Source organism: Macrosteles quadrilineatus, unplaced genomic scaffold, assembly GCF_028750875.1.
Source record: "Macrosteles quadrilineatus isolate MER2022 unplaced genomic scaffold, UCM_ALF_1.0 Scaffold_9__3_contigs__length_116548681, whole genome shotgun sequence".
In the NCBI taxonomy this organism is placed as follows: Eukaryota; Metazoa; Arthropoda; class Insecta; order Hemiptera; family Cicadellidae; genus Macrosteles; species Macrosteles quadrilineatus.
In genome coordinates, this window is record NW_026542602.1 from 103,867,997 (window position 1) to 103,889,599 (window position 21,603).

General features: G+C 31.2%; 2 protein-coding genes across 2 annotated transcripts in view; one reads left to right on the top strand and one right to left on the bottom strand.

The window, feature by feature from the left end:
* Positions 1 to 21,603, top strand: part of LOC129002590 (acetylcholine receptor subunit alpha-like 1) — a 300,058-nt gene that overhangs the window by 172,959 nt on the left and 105,496 nt on the right. The window lies entirely within an intron of this gene.
* Positions 19,524 to 21,603, bottom strand: part of LOC129002591 (alpha-tocopherol transfer protein-like) — a 72,457-nt gene continuing 70,377 nt past the window's right edge. The window contains exon 8 of the mRNA XM_054430513.1: positions 19,524 to 20,488. Coding sequence (XP_054286488.1) covers positions 20,328 to 20,488 — 161 coding nt within the window. The 3' untranslated portion in view covers positions 19,524 to 20,327. The remainder of the gene's footprint in view (positions 20,489 to 21,603) is intronic.

Below are 21,603 nucleotides of genomic sequence, written 5' to 3' on the forward strand. Positions count from 1 at the left end.
AAACTGTTCTGAAAATGTTTTAACGGTGACGTTATATAGTAATTTATTTGGGTTTTATTGGTATTTATACGTGATGCAAGTCAACTACACCACATAGAAGACACGATAAAATATACTTATGATGATACATAATTATTTTTTTTCTGTAACCACCTTTTGAATAGAGAAATCCTTTTGAAATAATTATTTCGTACTAGCTGTGAGCCCGTTCTATGTGGATCTTGGGGTCAGTCATACGCCCTTTTTAATTCTCCAGAAGTCATCACACAGTATATACAATAAGTCGTAAATATGACCATTACTGTTTTTGAGAAGACTGTGTCATGTATAAAATTATCTTTAAGTATTAATTTTTGTATATTGTTTAGAGTAGTAAATTACCTACCTCCATTCCGTCTTTTATTCTGCATGTTTGTGTGTACGTATGCTGGTAACACGTTATTGCCCTTATTATCAGCGGTTCATAGGAAAGACAAAAGTGTCGTTGTTAATGAAAACGTCAACTGATTTATCATATGCAATGATGAATTGGTATTTACTACTTTCACCAGTGTGGAAGTTATAGTAAGCTTTATATCCTATATGCAAGAATATTAAATGTTTTTATTTCATCACTCCCATAAACTGTTTAAATAATGACACCATCATCTAAACACAATTTCAAAATTACCTCAGGGTTATGAACCAAATATCTAAAAACTGCTGTTTTTGGTTTTATCATCGGACTACAACAAAATTATACATCCGCGTGACATTTATTTGCAAGGCATTTGGTTTGTCTTAGAAGTGACAGATATTTGCCTCCGTATCTGGAAAAATGCAAACTTAATATGGAAACAAACTGCTGTTCTAAATATACAGTGAGGTTCTGACTACTGACCACAAGATGCACAAGATCTGTACTGAGTGTCCGTAGAACGGGATCCTAGCTAGATGTGTACATGTATATTTATACATTTTATACACATGTATAATATATGCATAGCTTAAACTGAGACGTGCAGGCCACATGTTGTTTTTATATTCTAAGTTCATATTAAACAAGTGTATTGTACACTACATTATTAAAACATATATTTTTGGACCATTTGATATATGACACAGTGTCCTTTTGCAACCACTTCGTGTTATTAGGTTCGGTAGTTCATAACATTGATTATTATTATACACTTTTAAATATGTTTATCGCATAGTTATTTGCATCTTTACTGCATCATAAAGATTCTAAATTATTGTGAGCATGATTCAAATAATAATAAAAGCTTTAGAAATACAGTTAAGAATTTAAAATATGTTACAAAGTGTTCTTTCGCGAAATGTTTTCGTTTCAACTTACTATTAAACCTTTAGAAAGTACAAAATTGTACTGATATAATAGTGAAATATTTTGAATTTTCTTTGTAATGATCGGAGGTTGTTCAAAATCTAATCACTAGCCTTGAAAATTCCAACTAACAATTAAAATGTTTCATGAACTATATTGCGATTAAATTGAGTTATTTAAATGTGTCATGCTATTGCCTTTAAAGATAAGTATTTGTAAAAATAATCTTTGTTTAAGTTTTTTGTTTCGATTTCCATGTAAAGATTAAAATTATCCGAACAAATAATTACGTCAATACTTAATTTTAGAGTTTGAGAAAGGCATATACATTCCTAAAAACAATTAAATTAATTAAATCGTTATCCATTGTTTTGTTTGAATGTATGATTGATCCATATTTAAAAAAAGTGTACAATAAAGCACGTTCAATTTCATTCATATATAAATCTCAATGTAGGCCTACCCATCAACTTTTAAGAAAACTACAAGTCACAACCCATAATACCCCATTTTCTTAAAATGTTCGTCATGACGAGAAATCTTGCGCAAAACTATCCATTTTTTCATAAATAATTGCCCTTTAAGGTCGTAATTACTTCCTAAAGGGAACTTTTCATATACCTAATGTTAAAAATACCTTAGCAGTACTTGTTTGTATGTTATTCTTTCAATTTTTTACCTTATTAAAATCAGGTGTGATTATTTGTTTGTATTACTGTATTCTGTTTTGTTTATTTCAGCTTCTTAACCAATCAATAGATTTATTAATACTTGTGAAGTCAAATGGAGTGAAGCCCGTGGGTAACAGCTAGTTCAAATTAAATCGGTATCATGACCGGGGCTACCAGGAGTTTGGTTTTTGATCGGGTTAATTTTGTATTTGTGTTTGCATATACATTTTTGACAAACATGCAATATTTTACTATAAATGTAGATTCAATTAATTAAATGATTGTAAATATTTATGAAATAAAATGTAAAATGTACATTTGTATTTACTATTTTAAAAATCATGGCTAAACACTATTTATTTTATAAGTTTAATTTGCAGTAATGGTAATATTTAATGATTTATTTACTAAATACAGTACTTCAAGTGTATTTATAAGTAAATGTAATTATCGTTAATGATATAATGACCGCCCAGGTAATATCTATATGATAAAAATGTAAAATATTTTACAAAACGAACTGTAAATGCTCAATTATGTTTCGTGGGACAACTTGGATAAGTCCAAAAGTATTTTGTTACAGCTAGTTTTATATTAGTTTTCCTTTTCACTACATTGGTTCAATAAACATTGGGACCTATATCCGATAGTGACGGACGGAAATGAAATTTCGGATCAGCAGCAGTGTGTGCCCTCTATTCCTCTATGTGTGAAATAACACAGAAACAAAATATGAATTTTAAGTAGTTTCCGCATACATTAAAATAACCCTATTAATTCAATATAATTTGAATTACTATATTATAACGATAATTAAATTCATTACTGTTTTAAATTAGCTCATGACATTCCACCGTATTTATCCTATATTTATTTATGCGTAATTAAATTGTAAGTAAATTAATATTTTTTCTAAATTTGTTGATTCCAAAATAAATTAGGGGATGTTTTGAAAACGTTTTTCAAACACCTACCTAAGCTAAACCTTTTTCCGAGTTACAATATGGATATAAAGTACATGTACACAATATAAAATGAAAGTAATTATCTACTTCTCTTTTCAGCTATATTGTGCCTCCTTTTCCATATCATAATATAATACTTGCTGTAAGGTTAATATCAGGTAGAAATTCAAAGGAAGGTCCTTTTCCGATAACTGTTTTGTCTTTAATGTAAGTTTATTTTATACCACACCAAATTATTCATGGAGCTTTTGGCTTCCCTCCAATGGACTTAATTATTCCCCGTTTTTTAATATTCCTGGCCGTTAATAAATTTTATTTTTAAATTTGTGTGGAACTGTAGGTCAAAATAATAAGTTAATCCTTTAATAGCATCTCAATATATTTTTGTATCTAAAAGATGTACGTCTACAATTCCTTCACATTTACTACAGTATAATATGCTAAAACTTGAAGGACACTGTTTTACACAACGACACAAGTGCTACCAACAGGTGGGTTTCGAGAGGCAAGGCAAGCACTTGATTAAATGTTAAAGCTATTTACATTTTTTCCATTACCTAATTCATCATACTGCAAAGGATAAAATTAGTTATGCTAAAATATTTAGACAAATTGTTCAAGATTTTTTTAAGCCTTGTGACTTTTACGATTATTGCAGTACTTAAACGTGTTTGGGTTTCGTAGCTTATAAATTATTTCGAATACAGGTTGCTTGTAAAAATTGTTTGGCTATCATTAATGGGATATCATTGTATTTTGTTGTGACTATTCCAATAAAAACTTATCAAATCGTCGTTAGCTGTATCTGAGATTAAAGCTGCACCATTCAAGAAATGAAAAAAATGGTCGTTTAGAAAAATAATTTATCAATATTATGCACGGTAGAAATAACCCTGTCGTTCTACCAGTGCTGACATTTTAAGCGATCAAGTATTTTATTAATAACAACACTAGGTACAATATTAAAATATGTTTACAACTTGAAATTTGTTATAACTTTGCGTTCAAATTTACACAAAATGCAATATGTCAAGGCGTAAAAATTAAAAACAACACTTTTGACAGGTTCTATGCTACCAATTGACACAGTTGCATAGTGATCGGTTTAGTTTGTTTATAAAGTGAAGATAACCTCCGGGAAGCGTTTGGTGTCTGCAGATTTATCCATGAGAGATGTGCAAGCAAGGAGATAATGCACTAGCAATAAGGAGTAAATTTACTTTGACGGCCTATTGCCTTTGCACTATAGTGTGGCCATGTGCTGCCACAGTGTGCTATCAACTTAAGCTGGGGTTATTTATGGTTAATCTTATGTCTATATACGTTGGAAGTTTATACGTTAAACCATGTTATTATAAGAGAAAATAGTATTAAATAATTATTTATTATGATCTAATTGTTTGTCTACGTTATAAATAACTGTAATAAATATTACTTTTAGTATCTATGGGCCAAAAATTAACTTGAAGTAGTTGAGTATCGTGTATATTTACACGATAATAATACAGATTGTAGTTGAAAAAAGTTTCCTGCGGAAATTTTAATACTGTCGTACGTTTCAACTATAGGAAGATACCTTAACAATATTTGTTTATTAAATGAATTTCTTTTGAGCAAGCTAAACTTGGAAACTTACTAATATTCTAAGTTCGTGGTCAATTATAAATCTAGAGGCAAAACAACCAAGAGTTGTTGAATAAATAATTTTTAAAAAAGTTTAAGGAGAAGACTAAGTTAGACGGTTTTTTTTAATAGTCGTTTTCACTGGAGGCTGGTAGAGTATGGACTGTTAAAGGATCAATATCTGAAGTATGTTATTGTGCCAGGAAGAACTAACTTTTGGTGCAATAATAATTTCCAAATAATAGACTTCAGCTATGGTTTTGTCGGATAACCGAACAACAAAGGAACCGTATTTATGACCTGCAAAACAACGTTTATGTGTAGTAGTATCGCAGGAAAGAAAAGCTAAGATTAAATCTTTAACGAAGACTTAAGTGGATTAATAGTTTAGTGGTTCTAATTAGGCTTGTTATTGTTGTCACGCTTGTAAGAAGTTAATTTAGTTTGGGTCGACATAAAAGTAAAATTTCAACTGCATGTAGATTTCATTCAGAGTATTCAAAAATGTGGGGACTTAATGTACATAGTGATTCCTCGGTTAAAGATATGGAGAAAAACAAGAACAACACATTTTCCTAAATTACTTCGATAACCAGATATCTACCTTTTTTTACATAAACATATTTTGTTTGTATTATTTTGACCGATCTTGATAAAACTTGGTATGTGTGTTAAGGTAGAAAATACCCACATTAGACAAAACGATTTCTTGGGAATAAAAATATATAAGTAGAGAAGAAAAGTGTAACTTTATGATAAACATATTTGCAATAAAGAAAATTCATAGTGTGAAACAATAGGGTACATGTTGATTTGAGCAGTTATCTACTGAGTCTTGGTATCATTATTTAATTTGGCATAGTTGACATAAAATACCTTCTTTTAAACTAATAAAATAGCCTGGAGATGAGGGGGTTGAAATTTGAAATTTTAATATTACTTCTTGTAAACAGTAAAATCAAAATGGGGGATTAAATTGGACTAACAATTTAGCGTCTTGGTGGTAAAGATAACGTGATAGCTGATTAAAACTTAATCCTCAATGGAGCCAGGTGCTGAACTAAAGTATCGCTTAAGCTGACCACGGCCTACATGTCTGAATCTGTACATTGGCTTACGTTGAAACTTGGCCACTAAACCACAAGGATCGGTAACACATTTTAACGCTTACTAAACCTTAGAATTATACTTACTCATAGGATGTCAAGGTAATTTTTTGAAAATATACACTTTAGAGATTAATGTAGTAAGTGTATAAACTAAATTAAAATCTAAATTAGTTAGTCTATTTTATGAAGCAAATTTAGGACAATATGGCTCCTCCTTACAAGACACAACCTGACTAAGACACAAACAAACAAAATTGTAAATTTGTAGCTTAACATTTGTATAAAGTAAACCCCGAATGCATTTATCTAAAAAATAATGAAGAAAGTGCGCATCGGCAATGACAAAACATAAAATATATAGGACTTGGCAACCAAGACCATCTGCTCAGGGTACTTTTTAATGCATCCAAAGACTGGAGACGTTTTTCAAAAGACAATCGTAGGTTGTGTTGTTTCACAGACGGTTTAATGCGACGCTAAAGCTAATAGGCTAATTATTCGGTTCATGATTCATTGTTTGTAGAAGATAAATTTAAGTATAATTTATTCTTATCTCGGGATAGCTTGAAATTACCAGTATAGACTATTAAAATGTCAAGAGTTTGTGATCCTCAAAGCAACAATCTGTACTATTGGGTTTGATGTTATTTAAATTGGGCGTGGACTGTCGAATACATAATCTTAAGCTATGAACTTGATTTTTGAATATTCACTAAGCGTTTTATTATTTCTTTAGGTTTGACTCATATTATATCCGAAGTATTCATAGCTAACCTATGTTACGGATATAATTCGACACTGTTAAAATATCTAAGTGAAATATTACATACGGTTTCCATGTTTTACTAAAGTTAAGCATGAGCTTTGAAATTACAAAGTTGATTGGTTGATTATCTTGAAGCTATTTATAACCCAACTAACCAAACTACGGTTATAACTATGGTTAACCAAAGTAATTGCAAAAATGAAGTTATTGAAGTGTTACTGATTCAACAATATTCACTGAACCGTTCACTGAATGGATGCGTAACTTCTAAGCCTTGTTTTTTCTGAAACTATATTTAACCAAACCAATTGCTAGTTATTTTTAACTTACCCAAGCCAAGCTATTAGGGTTCACCTGATTTTGCCGGGACAACTAAAAATAGTGTTTTTTCATCTATTTATCATTCGACGTTTTTAACTTATTGTTCTTTATAGGAAATTGTAAATGCTAAATGAACGTCTTTTTGGCTTTTTCCAGAAGATCAGCCATTTTTTCTAATATAAGTCATACAAATTCAAATGACCGCCACTTTGGAATATATATAAATAGTTTCAATAATTTTTATAAGTAGTTTATAGCTCTTTAAAATCTTAAATCGTATTTCACAAATATCAACTAGTTATAACGATATAAAATTAAAACAAAAAACCTAAATGGCAGATATCTCATCAGGGATATGTTTTTGGAAAATATTTCATTCTTGATTTTCGTTTAGTTGTGACACACTAATCATTATTGCTAAACTGTTTGTACTTAGTTACGGGATTATCCATGTGTAGGCCTATATAGTTTTTCTTTCTACCAGGAAAGCTTATCACCGATTTTTACATTAATTCAGAAGGTTTATCGCATAGCTACTACATAATAGTTGGCGAGATTCAAACCTGGGGTTTGTGCACCAAAGCATTGCGATCTGCCAATATACCAGCTTGCTCTTGACTAAGGGTACCGTGTTGAGTTTAAAGTATTTCACTAATTGAATTTTTAACCTATTAAGTATTATCTCCAACGCATATGCAACACGATACAAGTATCAAGTTTATAGTTTAATAACAGAACAATCAGTAAACTCATAATTGTTTGGGTACGCGTCATTCATCGGAGACTGATGAAAAGACAAATTGCCAATTATCGCCGACAGATCGCTCTAGGATCAGTAATTATCAGACTTGCTAAAGAGATGCTTCTTCTCTTCAACACTCGTTACAGAAGCTTAGTCGACAGATTCTTGTTTGTGATTGAAGAGTTTTAAAACTTCGATTTAAAAAGTATATTTCAGTTCTTAATAGACCCTCATGAGCAGACAGATCAGTTTGAGAACACCTTTTATCTTTATGATTTCATTTAAAAGGTTATCAAAGTTTTTAGATTTATTGTTTGAAAGTCATGAACCAAAGCTGTGGAGTTATTATTCTATTATAAGGTGGTTGATGTTGGAAGATTACTTTTAAATCGTTTTCATTATAATCTGCAGTCATTTGGGTACAGGTCTAGACAAGTGGTATAAAAATAAATTTGTATTTTAAAGATAATTTGTTGGGACATAAAACATACCTTCAAAACTACACATGTTCGTAGTTACAACATTTTTAATTTTAATGTAAATAATAATATTTGAATGAAACCAATTGGATGGTGGTTAAATTATTAAAACACTTTGAACTAAATATATAAAAAAGAGAAAAGCTTCAATATCAAAACTTAAAAAAAACCTAACATAATTAAGACGCATATTACTATCAAACATTTAAACGCAATGAATTGTTACTAAATTGTGATAATTATTCATACAATCAATAAATTTCCCGAAAAATTCACCCTAATACAATCTAGTGTATTAAACGTTCAAACTTGATAGGCAATCTATCATGGATTAATGCAAGTTTTTGAAAAACATATCCACGTTATGTTGGAAATAATGTCAACCCCTCAAGTGTCGTATGTTTGGAACTACAGTACTAATTTTTTGTCTTGTCTGTCTTTAATATTTTTAACATTGGTGCCGAAACCCACCTGTATCATCCTGAAGCACGATTGTTTACAAGCTGTGCATTTTTAAATCTCTAGCGAAAGTTGCACGAAACAATGTTGCAAAAGAGCTATATTTTAGTTTCCACATTTATTTCCGTCGAGTGTTTGTTTAAAATTTACGCGGTGCGTGAAACAATACGGTTGGTCAAATTTATTCCCAGTTTACGTCGAAACCGACATAAACTCGCGAGGGTCGTCCACCATTGGTATTTATGGGGAATTCGTCCTTATTACTACGGTATAGCTCTGTTACAACAGGGGACTTCGCGGAGTTACAAACACAGCTTATTTATTTGGCCAACTGTTTTATATTTGTTATTTGTTGTAACAAATTAGATACTATTGTGAGAGTTTGTGTGTGTCTTGAACTCATAAGTAAGATTTGTTGGGTTATTTGAACTAGGAATTATAATTATATTTTCTTTCCTGAGCTAAGATGGGAAGAAATGTATTTATTGTTACTTCAAGAACATCGGCAAAATATTAATCTGAATAATTAGATAGTCAGTCAAAATTACCCAATACTACTAGTATTCAGTTTAGTCTATACTTTCTAAAATGTTGAAGCATATAGAAACCCCATTTTTATGACATTTTCAAGAGTTTTTAAATTGTTGTTTCCCCAAATAGGCCATATTGGGGGCCGTCATTTTATTCGCTTGAATTTAGCTAAAACCTTCAATAAACCAGCCGTAGTATACGTGAAAAGGAAAAAATAATCGTCATGATCACGAATAAACCGCAAAACTAAGCATCATACCATGTTAGTTAGTTCCATTAATATGGATTGTTTTATTTTTATATTTAAAACACTTTCAACTAATAATTTGCTGATGAAATTAATTGAAAGACAACATGTGAATATATATTTTTTTATAACCAGCTAAACAACAAAACATAGTGGCATCAGACCACGTTAGCGAGCAAAGACATGAGATTGTCAAATGTAATTCACTCCTAATCACTGTATATTGCATTCCCGCCAAATAATTTTAAATAAAACATTTTACTCAAGGGCCTAAGGAGATGGTATCGCAGGAGGATTTGAAAAGATACTTTTCACCCATAGTAACGCGATAAAACGCTATTGCAATAGGCCTACTCATTAAAAACCTTATACAAGTACGGAATTTAAAACATTTAAACTAACAAGTACAAAATCTTTTCGTCCAATAAACACATTCACCTCAAATGTTTATTTGTAGTACAATGCAATGGGTTTGGTTGTTAAAGTCGAAGCAACAACGATAATACGGGTGATCAAGTTATGCTACGACTAGTTTGTGGTAGTAAATAAATAAATAATCTGTCAGATATTTTCGTCCAGGTCTGCCAGCCTGTCGTTACTTAAGTTTATCAAACCACTTTTAATGTCTAATATTACTAAACAATTAGAAATAGGCCTTGCGAGGTAAGATGTCGTAAATATAAACTCAAGGGCTTTTACAACTTAACCTTAACATATTATTAATTTAAATGTTAACATCATATAGGTTTTCATCGCAGTTAGATATTTATTTGCTTTGCCTATCCCCATTTTCTGCCTATAGGTAGAGAGTAGCGAACGTCAATTTTGATAATTTTTTAAATGCTGGTTAAGTATTAGTTTATATGCTGTATAAACTATTTTGCATTATAAATAACTATGCAGTTATTATATTTCTAACCAAACGTAATAGTTGTCAAGAGCAGTAAAATAACATCTACTGCCGCATATACTTTCGATTTCAGGTTTGTTTTTGTAGATTTTTATTACTTTTTATCTGTTTAAAGCACGGTATCTGCTAAACAATCGACAATAGACTACAACAATAGAACGCTCACCTACTACCCCAACTTTGATTCTAACATACACCAGAATAAGTACGATTATTCTTGAATAATTCTTGTGGGGTTCATTGAAATTGTACATAAGATAAGAGATAAATAATTATAATTTATAATTTACAATATAATTAAGCATTGCAGTTTAACTTAGTAATTTACAAAATAGACATTGACGATCGCAAATAACATACACACATATGCACATCCGGTAAAACAACCTTCCCATGTAAAGTTGGTTCTCGCTGTGCGATACACTTTACTGTTGTACTTCCCCTGAATTCTTATGACTTTGTTGTCACTTTAGGATTAAAACAGTAACAGGATTTCATATAAAACGAGCCTAAAATACAAACAATTTGAGTAAATCCATAACAAATAGCTCATATTACCTGTTTAAGTATTTTCACAAAAATATTAAAATGTTGTTCACGAAAATATAATGTTGATCAATATGTATGTAAAATATAGAAAAAGGTAATTTTAGGTAAACCTATTTATGATATAGCACATTTGAGAAATCCCTTACAATACTGTCTGAAGGGTGATCACCTCAATTAGGCCACCATTAGGATATCGGAAACTATAAGAATTAGAGAAAACTTAAAATGAAGGACATTCCTTCATTTTTGGTGGCAGTAAAAAATATTATGAATTTAGTTTTTTTTTTATTCAGACGCCATTTTCCATTATGGCAATAAACTTTGAAATTTCTTATGGAACACCCTAGACTCCTATAATCTATTATGTTTTCAGATAGAACATGCATTTTAAAAATGCTTTTATTCTTAACATGTTTTCTATAAAGCTACTTGTTTAGGAGTTACAGCAAAAGAAAAGATTACTTCCGGTGTAGATTTTAAATCATGTAGTACGTTTAGAGCGATAATGCAAAGATTAATAAAGTCTTAAATTTCACCTAGATTACAAAAACATCATAAAATATATAAATGCCATTATTTTAAAAAAATGGCCACTAATTTTTAAATGGCACCAAACTTAAAAACCGGAAAACTGTGCATTTTATACAAAGGTTCGTTTTCCTGTTCCATACCATATGCTGGACACTTCCTTTGATAGTATATAGTTATGAAGGTTAACTAGCTCATGTGTTACAGTGTGATAAGTTAATACCCTCGTCGCAGCAAACCTGCAGACTAAGCGAATTTCCATTTGTTTGAATTGATTTTACATTAAATATATTTATATAACATTAGGTTTAATGAGTACCTAGGTTTGCTGCTACAAGGAAACTAATAAAGTGTGTTTTTAAGTAAAGTATTAATAGCTTAGTATAAATTTGCCAAGTTTGGTCAAAATATATCCATAAAAAAACAAACTACAACATTTTACAATTGGGGATTTCATTGTTATTTTCTTTTATTTTCTCCGTTACCAATAACCGTACAAAAACACTTTGATATACTAAATTATTTCCTTTTTAAGCTATTTAAAAAGGATTAGAGATAAATTGGAAAATGTTGTGTTTTGAGGGTAAAAAATGAGAAAACCCAATTTTTACCCCATAAATCCCAACAAAATATCTAAGTGCAAATCAAATAGTTAAATAGCATATACAATATTACATATTACATATACAATATTACATATGGTAAAATTCCAATGTAGCTTAACTACTATTTAACTATGTTACTGTTTTATATTGTTTGAAATTTTACAATGAATTGGAACCCTAATATTAGCATCCAGTGAATGATAACGAGGCAAGATTTGGTTTACCTCCCAAGTAAACTAAACAGACGCTGAATTCGCTCTTGAGGCAGTTCTGGAGAACAATTGTGGCTGCTTCCCCCTTCCAAGGCTCTTCATAATTTACTTTTCGTGAAATATTCTAAACGACTATTTATTTTTTCATAATCTTCTGTTATGCTACTGGAATGCACCCTTATAGTTAAAATATTCCAAGGTTTTATTGTGGCAAGAAATTTTACTGCTGTACTAAGTATTGATTTAATATCCTTGTACTATCTCGATTATTAAACAGGCTTCCCACAGCAAATATAGCATTAAGACTATAAGAAACTCATATACATTGTTTTAAGTTAATTTTTGAAAATGACAAGTATCTGTTGTTTAAGCGGTTACTGCCCAACTGAAACAAATTTTCATTGGTTATTTGAGTACTGAAGTTTTATCTACTTATTCTTTTTTTTTTTTTTTTGTAAAGTTTCCACTATAATCTATGGTTGCATGGTAATTATAATTTTATTAATACGCCAGACAGGGTGAAGCTGGCCTGATGTAAAATTGAAATCCTACCAAACATCAATGTTTGTTTGCTAAGTGATAATAATGTAACCCGTAGGTTGAAGGCCATCTTAAACTTTATGTTCAACAAAAAAATTATTATACGTGAAGAGAAACTTTGCTTGAAAAGTGTCATAGATGTTATACATTATTGTTATATATTATTTAGTAGATTTCTATTTATTTGAGCTTATATTCGGTCGGTGGTCTGAAGGTATTGAAGAAATTTTTGATCCAGAAGTAAAAATTATGAATTAGGAGATTGATTGGGTAAGATCTGGAGTTCGTTAAGATTAATTAAGTACAGTTTTGCATAGTTAGTCAGGATCAGTTTATCGCAAATAAAATGAAATAATATACTCAAACGAATTTCAAGTCGGCCATATGTTGAAATTATTCCTCACGTAACTAACTATATTCGGACTATTCGTTTAATGTATTACTAGATGACCCGTGCTGCTCCGCAGCATTGAAATTAATAATAAAAAAATAAAATACTAAACTTAATAAGGGTGTACAACTTTAATTTAACTCTTATAGGGCTGCTGGATTAATTTCGCCTTATGACCAAATTAAAGTATAACACATTCCATATAACACAGAGAAAATCGTCCCGATGTATTTTTTTCCGTTTTGAAAATCAATTAATCCAGAACAATATCCACACACTTCCTAAAAGCACCTACAGAGAAAGCACGTACATTTGTTAACTCATATGTAACACAGCGTGAATGAGGCTTTATTAAGAATGTTTTATTAACAACAATATTTCTTGTAAAATAGACATCTCTGTCGGTAGAATTGCATGTACGCATATTCTAAGGAGTAGTTCCCTCCATCTGGTAATCTTTATTAATATTACGACTTTTATAATACTTCCTTCCAAACAATGTTTGCTGTTCGTCCACCTTTTGATTTAGTTTCTACTTTTACAGTATCGAAACATTTCCCTCTCGATAAGGCGACGTACAACTGACCGTGACTAAATACTGGTTCAGGCAAGTACACACCAACTCGATCAATCGTTTGGCCCTGCGCCTTGTTGATGGTCATGCAGAACGCAACCTTTATGGGGAATTGTCTTCGTTTGAAAGAAAATGGTACTGTAGAATCTGATGGAGAGAGATCAATGCGGGGTAATAGTGCACGTTGTCCAATATTTGTGCCAGTTATGATTTCTAAGTCTAAACTGTTTTCATACATTTTCTTGACAATAAGTCTTGTTCCGTTTAGAAGACCTGCTGTGTAGTTTGAATTTCTTAATAACATCACAATGGCACCTTCCTTTAAGACTAATTTGTGAGAAGGCAAACCAGTCATCTCAAGGCTGTTGAGGAATTCAATAGGGAATTGCAATAGTTCACTGTCATCATATGTAATTAGTTTATTCACACTTATATATGTTTTGCTTGAGCCTGGGATGAGGTCTAAAACTCTTTTATTGATTTCCTCACAATGCTCATTCTTTGGTGCTAAAATGGCACATTTTTATAAGTACGATGAGTATATATTCCAATGCTTAATGGGACATCTGTGCGTACATACCCTCAATTTGAGACCTCAATCTTGAAAATCGGTCGGTTAGAAGAGCCAAACGAACTCGGAAAAGAGAAACAAAATTTAACTTCTATAAGAAATACATGGAGAGGAAATTTTTTTACGTATAAACCAAGTGGGGTTATAGATAAATATTTGCCGATGCTTGATGGAAAATCTGTGCGTGTATACCTTCAATTCGAGACCTCAATCATGAAAATCTGTCGGGTAGATGAGCCAAACGAACTCGGCAAAGAGAAACAAAATTTAACTCCCATAAGAAATACATGGGGAGCAAATTTCGTTTACGTAGAAATCGCGTGGAATTATAGATACATTGATGCCGATGCTTGATGGCAAATCTGTACGTGCGTACCTTCAATTCGAGACCTCAATCATGAAAATCGGTCGGGTAGAAGAGCCAAACGAACTCGGCAAAGAAACCCCAAATTTAACTCCCATAAGAAATACATGGGGAGCAAATTTCTTTTACTTATAAGACGAGTAGGATTATAGATAAATATATCCCGATGCTTGATGGCAAATCTGTGCGTGCATAACTTCAATTTGAGACCTCAATCATGAAAATCGGTCGGGTAGAAGAGCCAATCGAACTCGGCAAAGATAAACCAAATTTAACTCCCTTAAGAATAACATGGGGAGCAAATTTCTTTTACTTATAAGACGAGTAGGATTATAGATAAATATATCCCGATGCTTGATGGCAAATCTGTGCGTGCATATCTTCAATTTGAGACCTCAATCATGAATATCGGTCGGGTAGAAGAGCCAATCGAACTCGGCAAAGATAAACCAAATTTAACACCCATAAGAATAACATGGGGAGCAAATTTCTTTTACGTATAAGCCGAGTAGGATTATAGATAACTATATTCCGACGCTTGATGGCAAATCTGTGCGTGCATACCTTCAATTTGAGACCTCAATCATGAAAATCGGTCGGGTAGAAGAGCCAATCGAACTCGGCAAAGATAAACCAAATTTAACTCCCATAAGAATAACATGGGGAGCAAATTTCTTTTACGTAGAAATCGCGTGGAATTATAGATAACTATATTCCGATGCTTGATGGAAAATCTGTGCGTGCATACCTTCAATTTGAGACCTCAATCATGAAAATCGGTCGGGTAGAAGAGCCAAACGAACTCGGAAAAGAAAAACCAAATTTTTTTAATATATAAGATTTATATTTTTAATGAAACTTCATATTTCCACTAGTTTTGCTTGAAAACCATTACCAAACTAAGAATAGTTTTGTTTTCTTTATTTAATATTTGTCCACTAAATCGTTATTGATAGAACTAGAAATAAATAAAGTATTTGTTGTAAAACCTACATATTTGCAGTTCCAAAGTTTTGAAGTTACTGAATTCTAAAAAAAATAACAGTCTATATTTGAATGCTTGTCGTAACAAATGTGCTACTTGCTTTTACTCACAGTAAAACAAACATGGTTCAAGAGATTTTTGTCAGGAAATACACATTTAAAGGAACACTGGAGCTATAATTTATTTTAATTTACTACGCCGATATTGAAGGAGTACACATTACGTATTTATTACATAAATTACGTTTTCGCGCCCTCATACACAATAACCCTCCTTCACACAGTCGACCCAATTTAGGAAAAATAAATTGTTTTGTAAACCCCGTGGGGCTTAAACTGCTCAATCACTGTAATTGATAAGTGTTAAGACCTTGAGCCCGATTTAACTTAATTGAGTGCAGGTTTTATAATTAGTTTTTTTAATTGATTACTAATCTTTGATACGCTTGATGTATTGCTTAGTTTTTGTTTTATTTTTCTATAGTACGGGCCAAACGCCCGTAGTAGGGTCTTACTGCCTAATCGTCGACCTGTATCAACAGCTTGATAGAACGGGATCTTGGTTAAAATTAATTTCTTCTAAAGATCCAATCATCAAGCTTTAGACTCCATCTCGCTATTCAATACTTTTACCATTTCCAAATGTCACTACGTTTCAAATACTATGGTTTACATATATTCAAGATGCGTTCCCCGTGGTTTAGCCAAGTTTCAATGTAAGCCCATGTACAGACCCGCAGAGCTGCGGTCAGCTGTGCTAAGCGATGCTTAATTCAGCACCTGGCTCCACTGAGGATTAAGTTGTAAATAGCGAACGCTTATCAAGGGTAACACCTATCTTAACATTTGTACTGATACAATCAAAAGATAAACCATTAAACATAAAAAGTGTAATAGTGTTAGGGTTTGTACTTGTGATAATTTTAGAACCCTCCTTTCACCGATTCAATTTAATTTCAATGCATTATTCCCAAAAAAATATATAAAAATAATATACAATAAAAAAAAATTCCAAATGGTGTACCTATGCAGTATAACTCATTATTTGTAACAGACTGTTAATTCCGGGCATAGTTAATTGTCATTATAGACTGGTGCTGTCAAGCCACAGTTTAATGAAGTTTTTATAAAACGATCGTTTTCAAAGCTTTTGAACGCTACTGTCCTTTGTTTTGAACTATTATCGTACAATATTATGTCACAGCGTTTGAATGAACTACAAAATGTTATTCCTACAAAAAATACACATATTCATAATCATTTGTCAATATAAAATTACATTAATAAATGCGATAAGGTTTTAAAAACTACCATTACAGAATTTACAATTATGTTATAGCCCTAAACATAAAATCTACTTCTGCTGGCATAAAGTTTTGACTTAGATGAAATTGTACGAGGTGAAATCTTGTTATTGTCTTAATTTTGGAAACTAACACTTCAGGACGAAACGATTTAACTAATACAATTTAATCATTGGTTGGTAAGTAAACTAATTGATTATTTTATTGTCATAAAACAAAACTGTTTATACCGTTTTTTTTTTCAACCTACTAGGTTGACTAGGCTTATAAAGATTTTGCATTACCATAAATCAACCATTTATCAAAGTAAATTAAATTAATGTATTATTATTACTAACCAAATGTAATGTAACGTATTATTCATTCGGGTACTATCTTTCGATAACGTTTTCTTAATCGGTACTTTTTAAATCGATTTTTAACCAAGTTCTCTCTCTTCTCTCTTCTATTAGATATCAGTTACGTTAAAAGGATGATGGAAGATCGAGAAAATCCTTTTAAGACGCACTTAAAATACAATCAGTTTAGTTTTTCAATCTTTAAACTTACTTTAGATCTTATTAACATAGTTTAGAAAATGCATTAATATCTTTTACCTTACATTATTACTACTGTACTTCATAGTTACACCACGATAGTGTATTAGTCACATTAAATAGGGTTAGGAAACTATTTTGCCAAATAAAATATATTTTATAAACACGTTAATGAAATTAAAATTCTTTCGGCAGAGCCAATTTTATTGAATTTTTCTGTTTTAAATAATGAAATAGTAACATAACTGTGCGTTACATCTATAATCAATTGTTAACTTTCATAAAAAAATATATCTTTCGATTCTTAAAAGCTTTAATCAGATTGCAATGTTAAACTATGTTTTAATGTTACTTTTATCTTTCCTAGTTTGTTACATTGTCATCTACGTGTAGAAGCTAATTAAATAATTAATATATTTTGTAAACATGCTTTAGAAGGTTCATTTTAAAGAAGAAATAACAAACGTGTAGCTTGAGCAATACTTAGAATATTTACGATGGAGAGTTTGTGTAAAATTTACGCAAGGAGAGAAACAATTCCTGTCTGTAAGATGTGTGCTCGGTTTACGTCGGAACCCCCATAAAATGGGACGGTTCTAGAGTCGGTATTTATGGAGTAATTCATTTATCCAAGGTTATGATCTCCCCCATCACAAAGGGTAGAGTAAATCATGGAAAATATACCGATAAAAGAACGATGTTCTTAGATTGGCCAGAGTGGTATTTAAGCACTCGCCTTCTAGTCAAGAAGTTCGCGGTTCGATACCGATATAGACATTTTCTGCAGCTAAGGTACTTGCAATTATTCTATCCATTAAATAATTGTTTTCACAACAGCTGGAAGTAACTTGGGCCTGGATTTTAGTGGCAAACCTGAACCACAAAGTTAACTTAATTTTTCTAGGCTACTTAATTTCATGAGTAGACCTATTGTAGTTGACCTAAACATGTCTAAATGAAAGTATATCTTTGCAATGATTGTGTATTGAAATGAAATTAATTTTTGTGTTAATTTTAGTCCACTTCGCTGAAATATAAGCGAAGGTATTATGAAATATCAAGTATTATATTCGCATTTCTGTTCCAGACAGGGTTGGTAACTAAAGAGTGGATTGCGAACAGGAAATGGAATATGTCAAATACATTACAATCGTCCCGAATAATCAAACTGACAGTATTAATGTGACGTGCTTCGTGTAATGTATTTTAGTCAATACATATGGAATTCTGTTCGTAACCTGAATACAAATAGTTTGCTTTGGTTATTCGATTGTGGTTGGTCGCTTATGTTCTCGTGCTTAACATTCGAACAAGATCATGTCAAGTCAATTTTTAGCCCTAAATACCATTTATTTATCACCTTGCCAAGTATGGATGATTTGATCTATAAAAAGAAGCAACGGTTATTTAATCATTTAATTTTTTTACGACTAACACAATGACAAATTATTGACGCTTTTATAGTTAAGTACCTTTTGGTTACACGAGCAAAAAGAATCAAATCATGCATTACTTGCCAAAATATCAAAGTAATTTTATGAGTTTTCTCTGTGAAAGGGGTGAACAACGGGCTAATGGTACTATAATTTATCTCTATTAATCACGACGCTATTGAGGGAGTTAAATTACTTTTTTGCGCACAATAAAGAATCAACCTTCAGGATTGATGGCCTGGCTTAAGGAAGTAGACTTTTTTCGTAGACCTTTAAGGGTCCTAATTACTTAAGATTTGAGATGAATATCGTGTATAAGAATTGAAGTCAAGTCAATTTAGTACATGTTTTCTTTAGTTTTGACGGTATTACTGTTATGTGAACATTAAAAATTTCCGCTATGGTAAAATCTAAGTTACTACCATAGGGGTTCGACATTTCTTAATATTTAGATCTTCTTCTATTGTTAGGCAACTTATTTTACTTCTGAATATTACTTCTGATGTCTGAAATGAGATATATGTAAGATATATATTTCAATTATAAAGATAACGTGCGATGAGGGAAATATTAATATTCATTTGAGGAGCATAGCTATTACTAAATCAATCATTTTAGTTGTTATAATTATCAAGTGAAATGTTGCGTCTCATTACTAAATTAAAACTAAGTCCCATACACTAAAGCTCCCAGAGCATGTGATTGACATGTTTGTAACTTTGATTTATGTTTTATGTTTTAACTTAATCAGATTTTAATTGGTAGAATAAGACCAGTTTTAAGAATCTCACTTTATTAAAATTACAAATGGACTTACTATTCTACATAACAGAGTAACTAATAAATTACAACCAATATTGCAAACAAGCGATAACAAGTATGTACATAAGGAAAGACTTTATTTCAATCAAAGTGCATAAACACTCACTAATAATTTAGAAGTGCGAAGAGATATTAATATTATTAATATTGATAATATTAAAAAACAAGATTTTTTTATGTAATACATTCTCATACGATATATTGTAGAATTAAAACAAAAAACCTTCTAACTACAAAATTAAACTAATTTCTACATATAAAGAGGGAGGAAGTCTTCATACACCATATGCACATAACACTTTGTTGTATCTCTTTGAACTTTGAACAATTCAATATCAATATAAAGCTATAATAAGAAAGGTTGGTGTAAGAATAAGAAGAATCTTTTTATAAATGCATAGCTAACACAATGTAAACACACCAAATTTATCGGTTATTTGGTCTTAAAACAATGGACCAAATGTTCGAACAGGTTTAAAATGAAAAGAGATGTTTTACCAATAAGCCTGATAAACCATCTTGACCATTAAAATCATCTGTGTATTGGTAATAACATTAGAAAAAGTTACACACTAATTTAACGTTTGTAATTCTAGTATAGTTAATCAATATTGAATTGAACATTGTACTCGCATTGAACGTTTTATATCTACTAACGTTTACACTAAAACTCTTCATAGCTAAAGAGCTTTATCAAAGATAAAGCTAATCTCGGGTTTTCAACAAGGAATTTTCTATCCATAGTTTTCTCTCACATGTTGAATTTATCAATCAACTTCGATTTTCCTAAAGGAACCGGAATTTCCGAATGCAGATTCTGCTGCAGATTCGAAGCTGCATTTTCCCACCCTCTTGGCTTCGTCCGATTTGATTTTCTCGTTGGAGATGAACCATTCTCTGTACTCTTCGATCTTCTGTTTCCATTTGTCTACAACACAATAAAAAATTTAAAATATATAGAAATTGAGTTGTTTTATCAATTCTATAATCACCTACGGTAAAAATTACAGTATTGCAAAATAATTGACTTATTTGTGTATTATTGTGTGTTATTGTCTTATTTGTGTATCATCCTCTGCAACACGATTCAATATTTAGAGCTGAGATGATATAAAGTATTGATGTTAGTAGGAAAACTTAGTCAATATTAATGTTTTGATTCAATCAATGTTGAAATGACAAGCTAGTCACAGTAATAGCAGCCACGGAGGACAGGAATGCCAGACTAAAGGCTACTTCTATTTTTCATTTTTCAAGGCACACTTTAAACAATTTTCATTATTCGTCAGATTAATACCTGACTTTAAAACGACACCATACTCAGGACAAAGCCTCCAAAAAACTGATGGTTTTATAAAGGCGAAAAACCTGGTTGGGAATAAATAAGGACGTTATATGCCTAATGAGGTAATTACAGAAATATTTACATTGTTATAACAATTCCCTGCGCCCCAGAATCTAAAATAACATAAACAAAGGTCAGGAAAACTCCAGAATGTATTATAGATTAAAATTGCATTTAAGTATTGAAGCAAGTATTAAAATTACCCAACACAATCCACGTGGGTGACTTATTTGTTAGTGTGAGTCAGTGAAACTAATAACGACTACAAATTTTGATTACAATTTTGATCAGTTACAATTAAAAACTTGCGTTAACCAACCAAACTTCCTCTTTTTTACTGTTAAATAAGCAAAATAATAAAGAAAACGTTATTCTTGTGATGAATTGTCGTTTAAAAGGGCAACGTTTTTGCGACCCAAACTGTAAGCCTGCCTAAAGGGACGCTACTTTGGGAAATAAAACTTGTTACAAAAAAGGCAATAGATTTGTCCCCAACGTCACATATTTCACAGTCACAAAACTTAAGTCTTAACTTCTTTTGCATTTCCTTTAGACAGCGTTGAGATTTACCATTGTTTTTTTGATTGATGAATAATAAAACTTAATTCTTAATTCTTGTTTCGTATTTGCAAATTTATCCTTACACAGGATGATCGAACTGTAGGCCTACTGTCGCAAATGGTCTTCATTAAATGTAT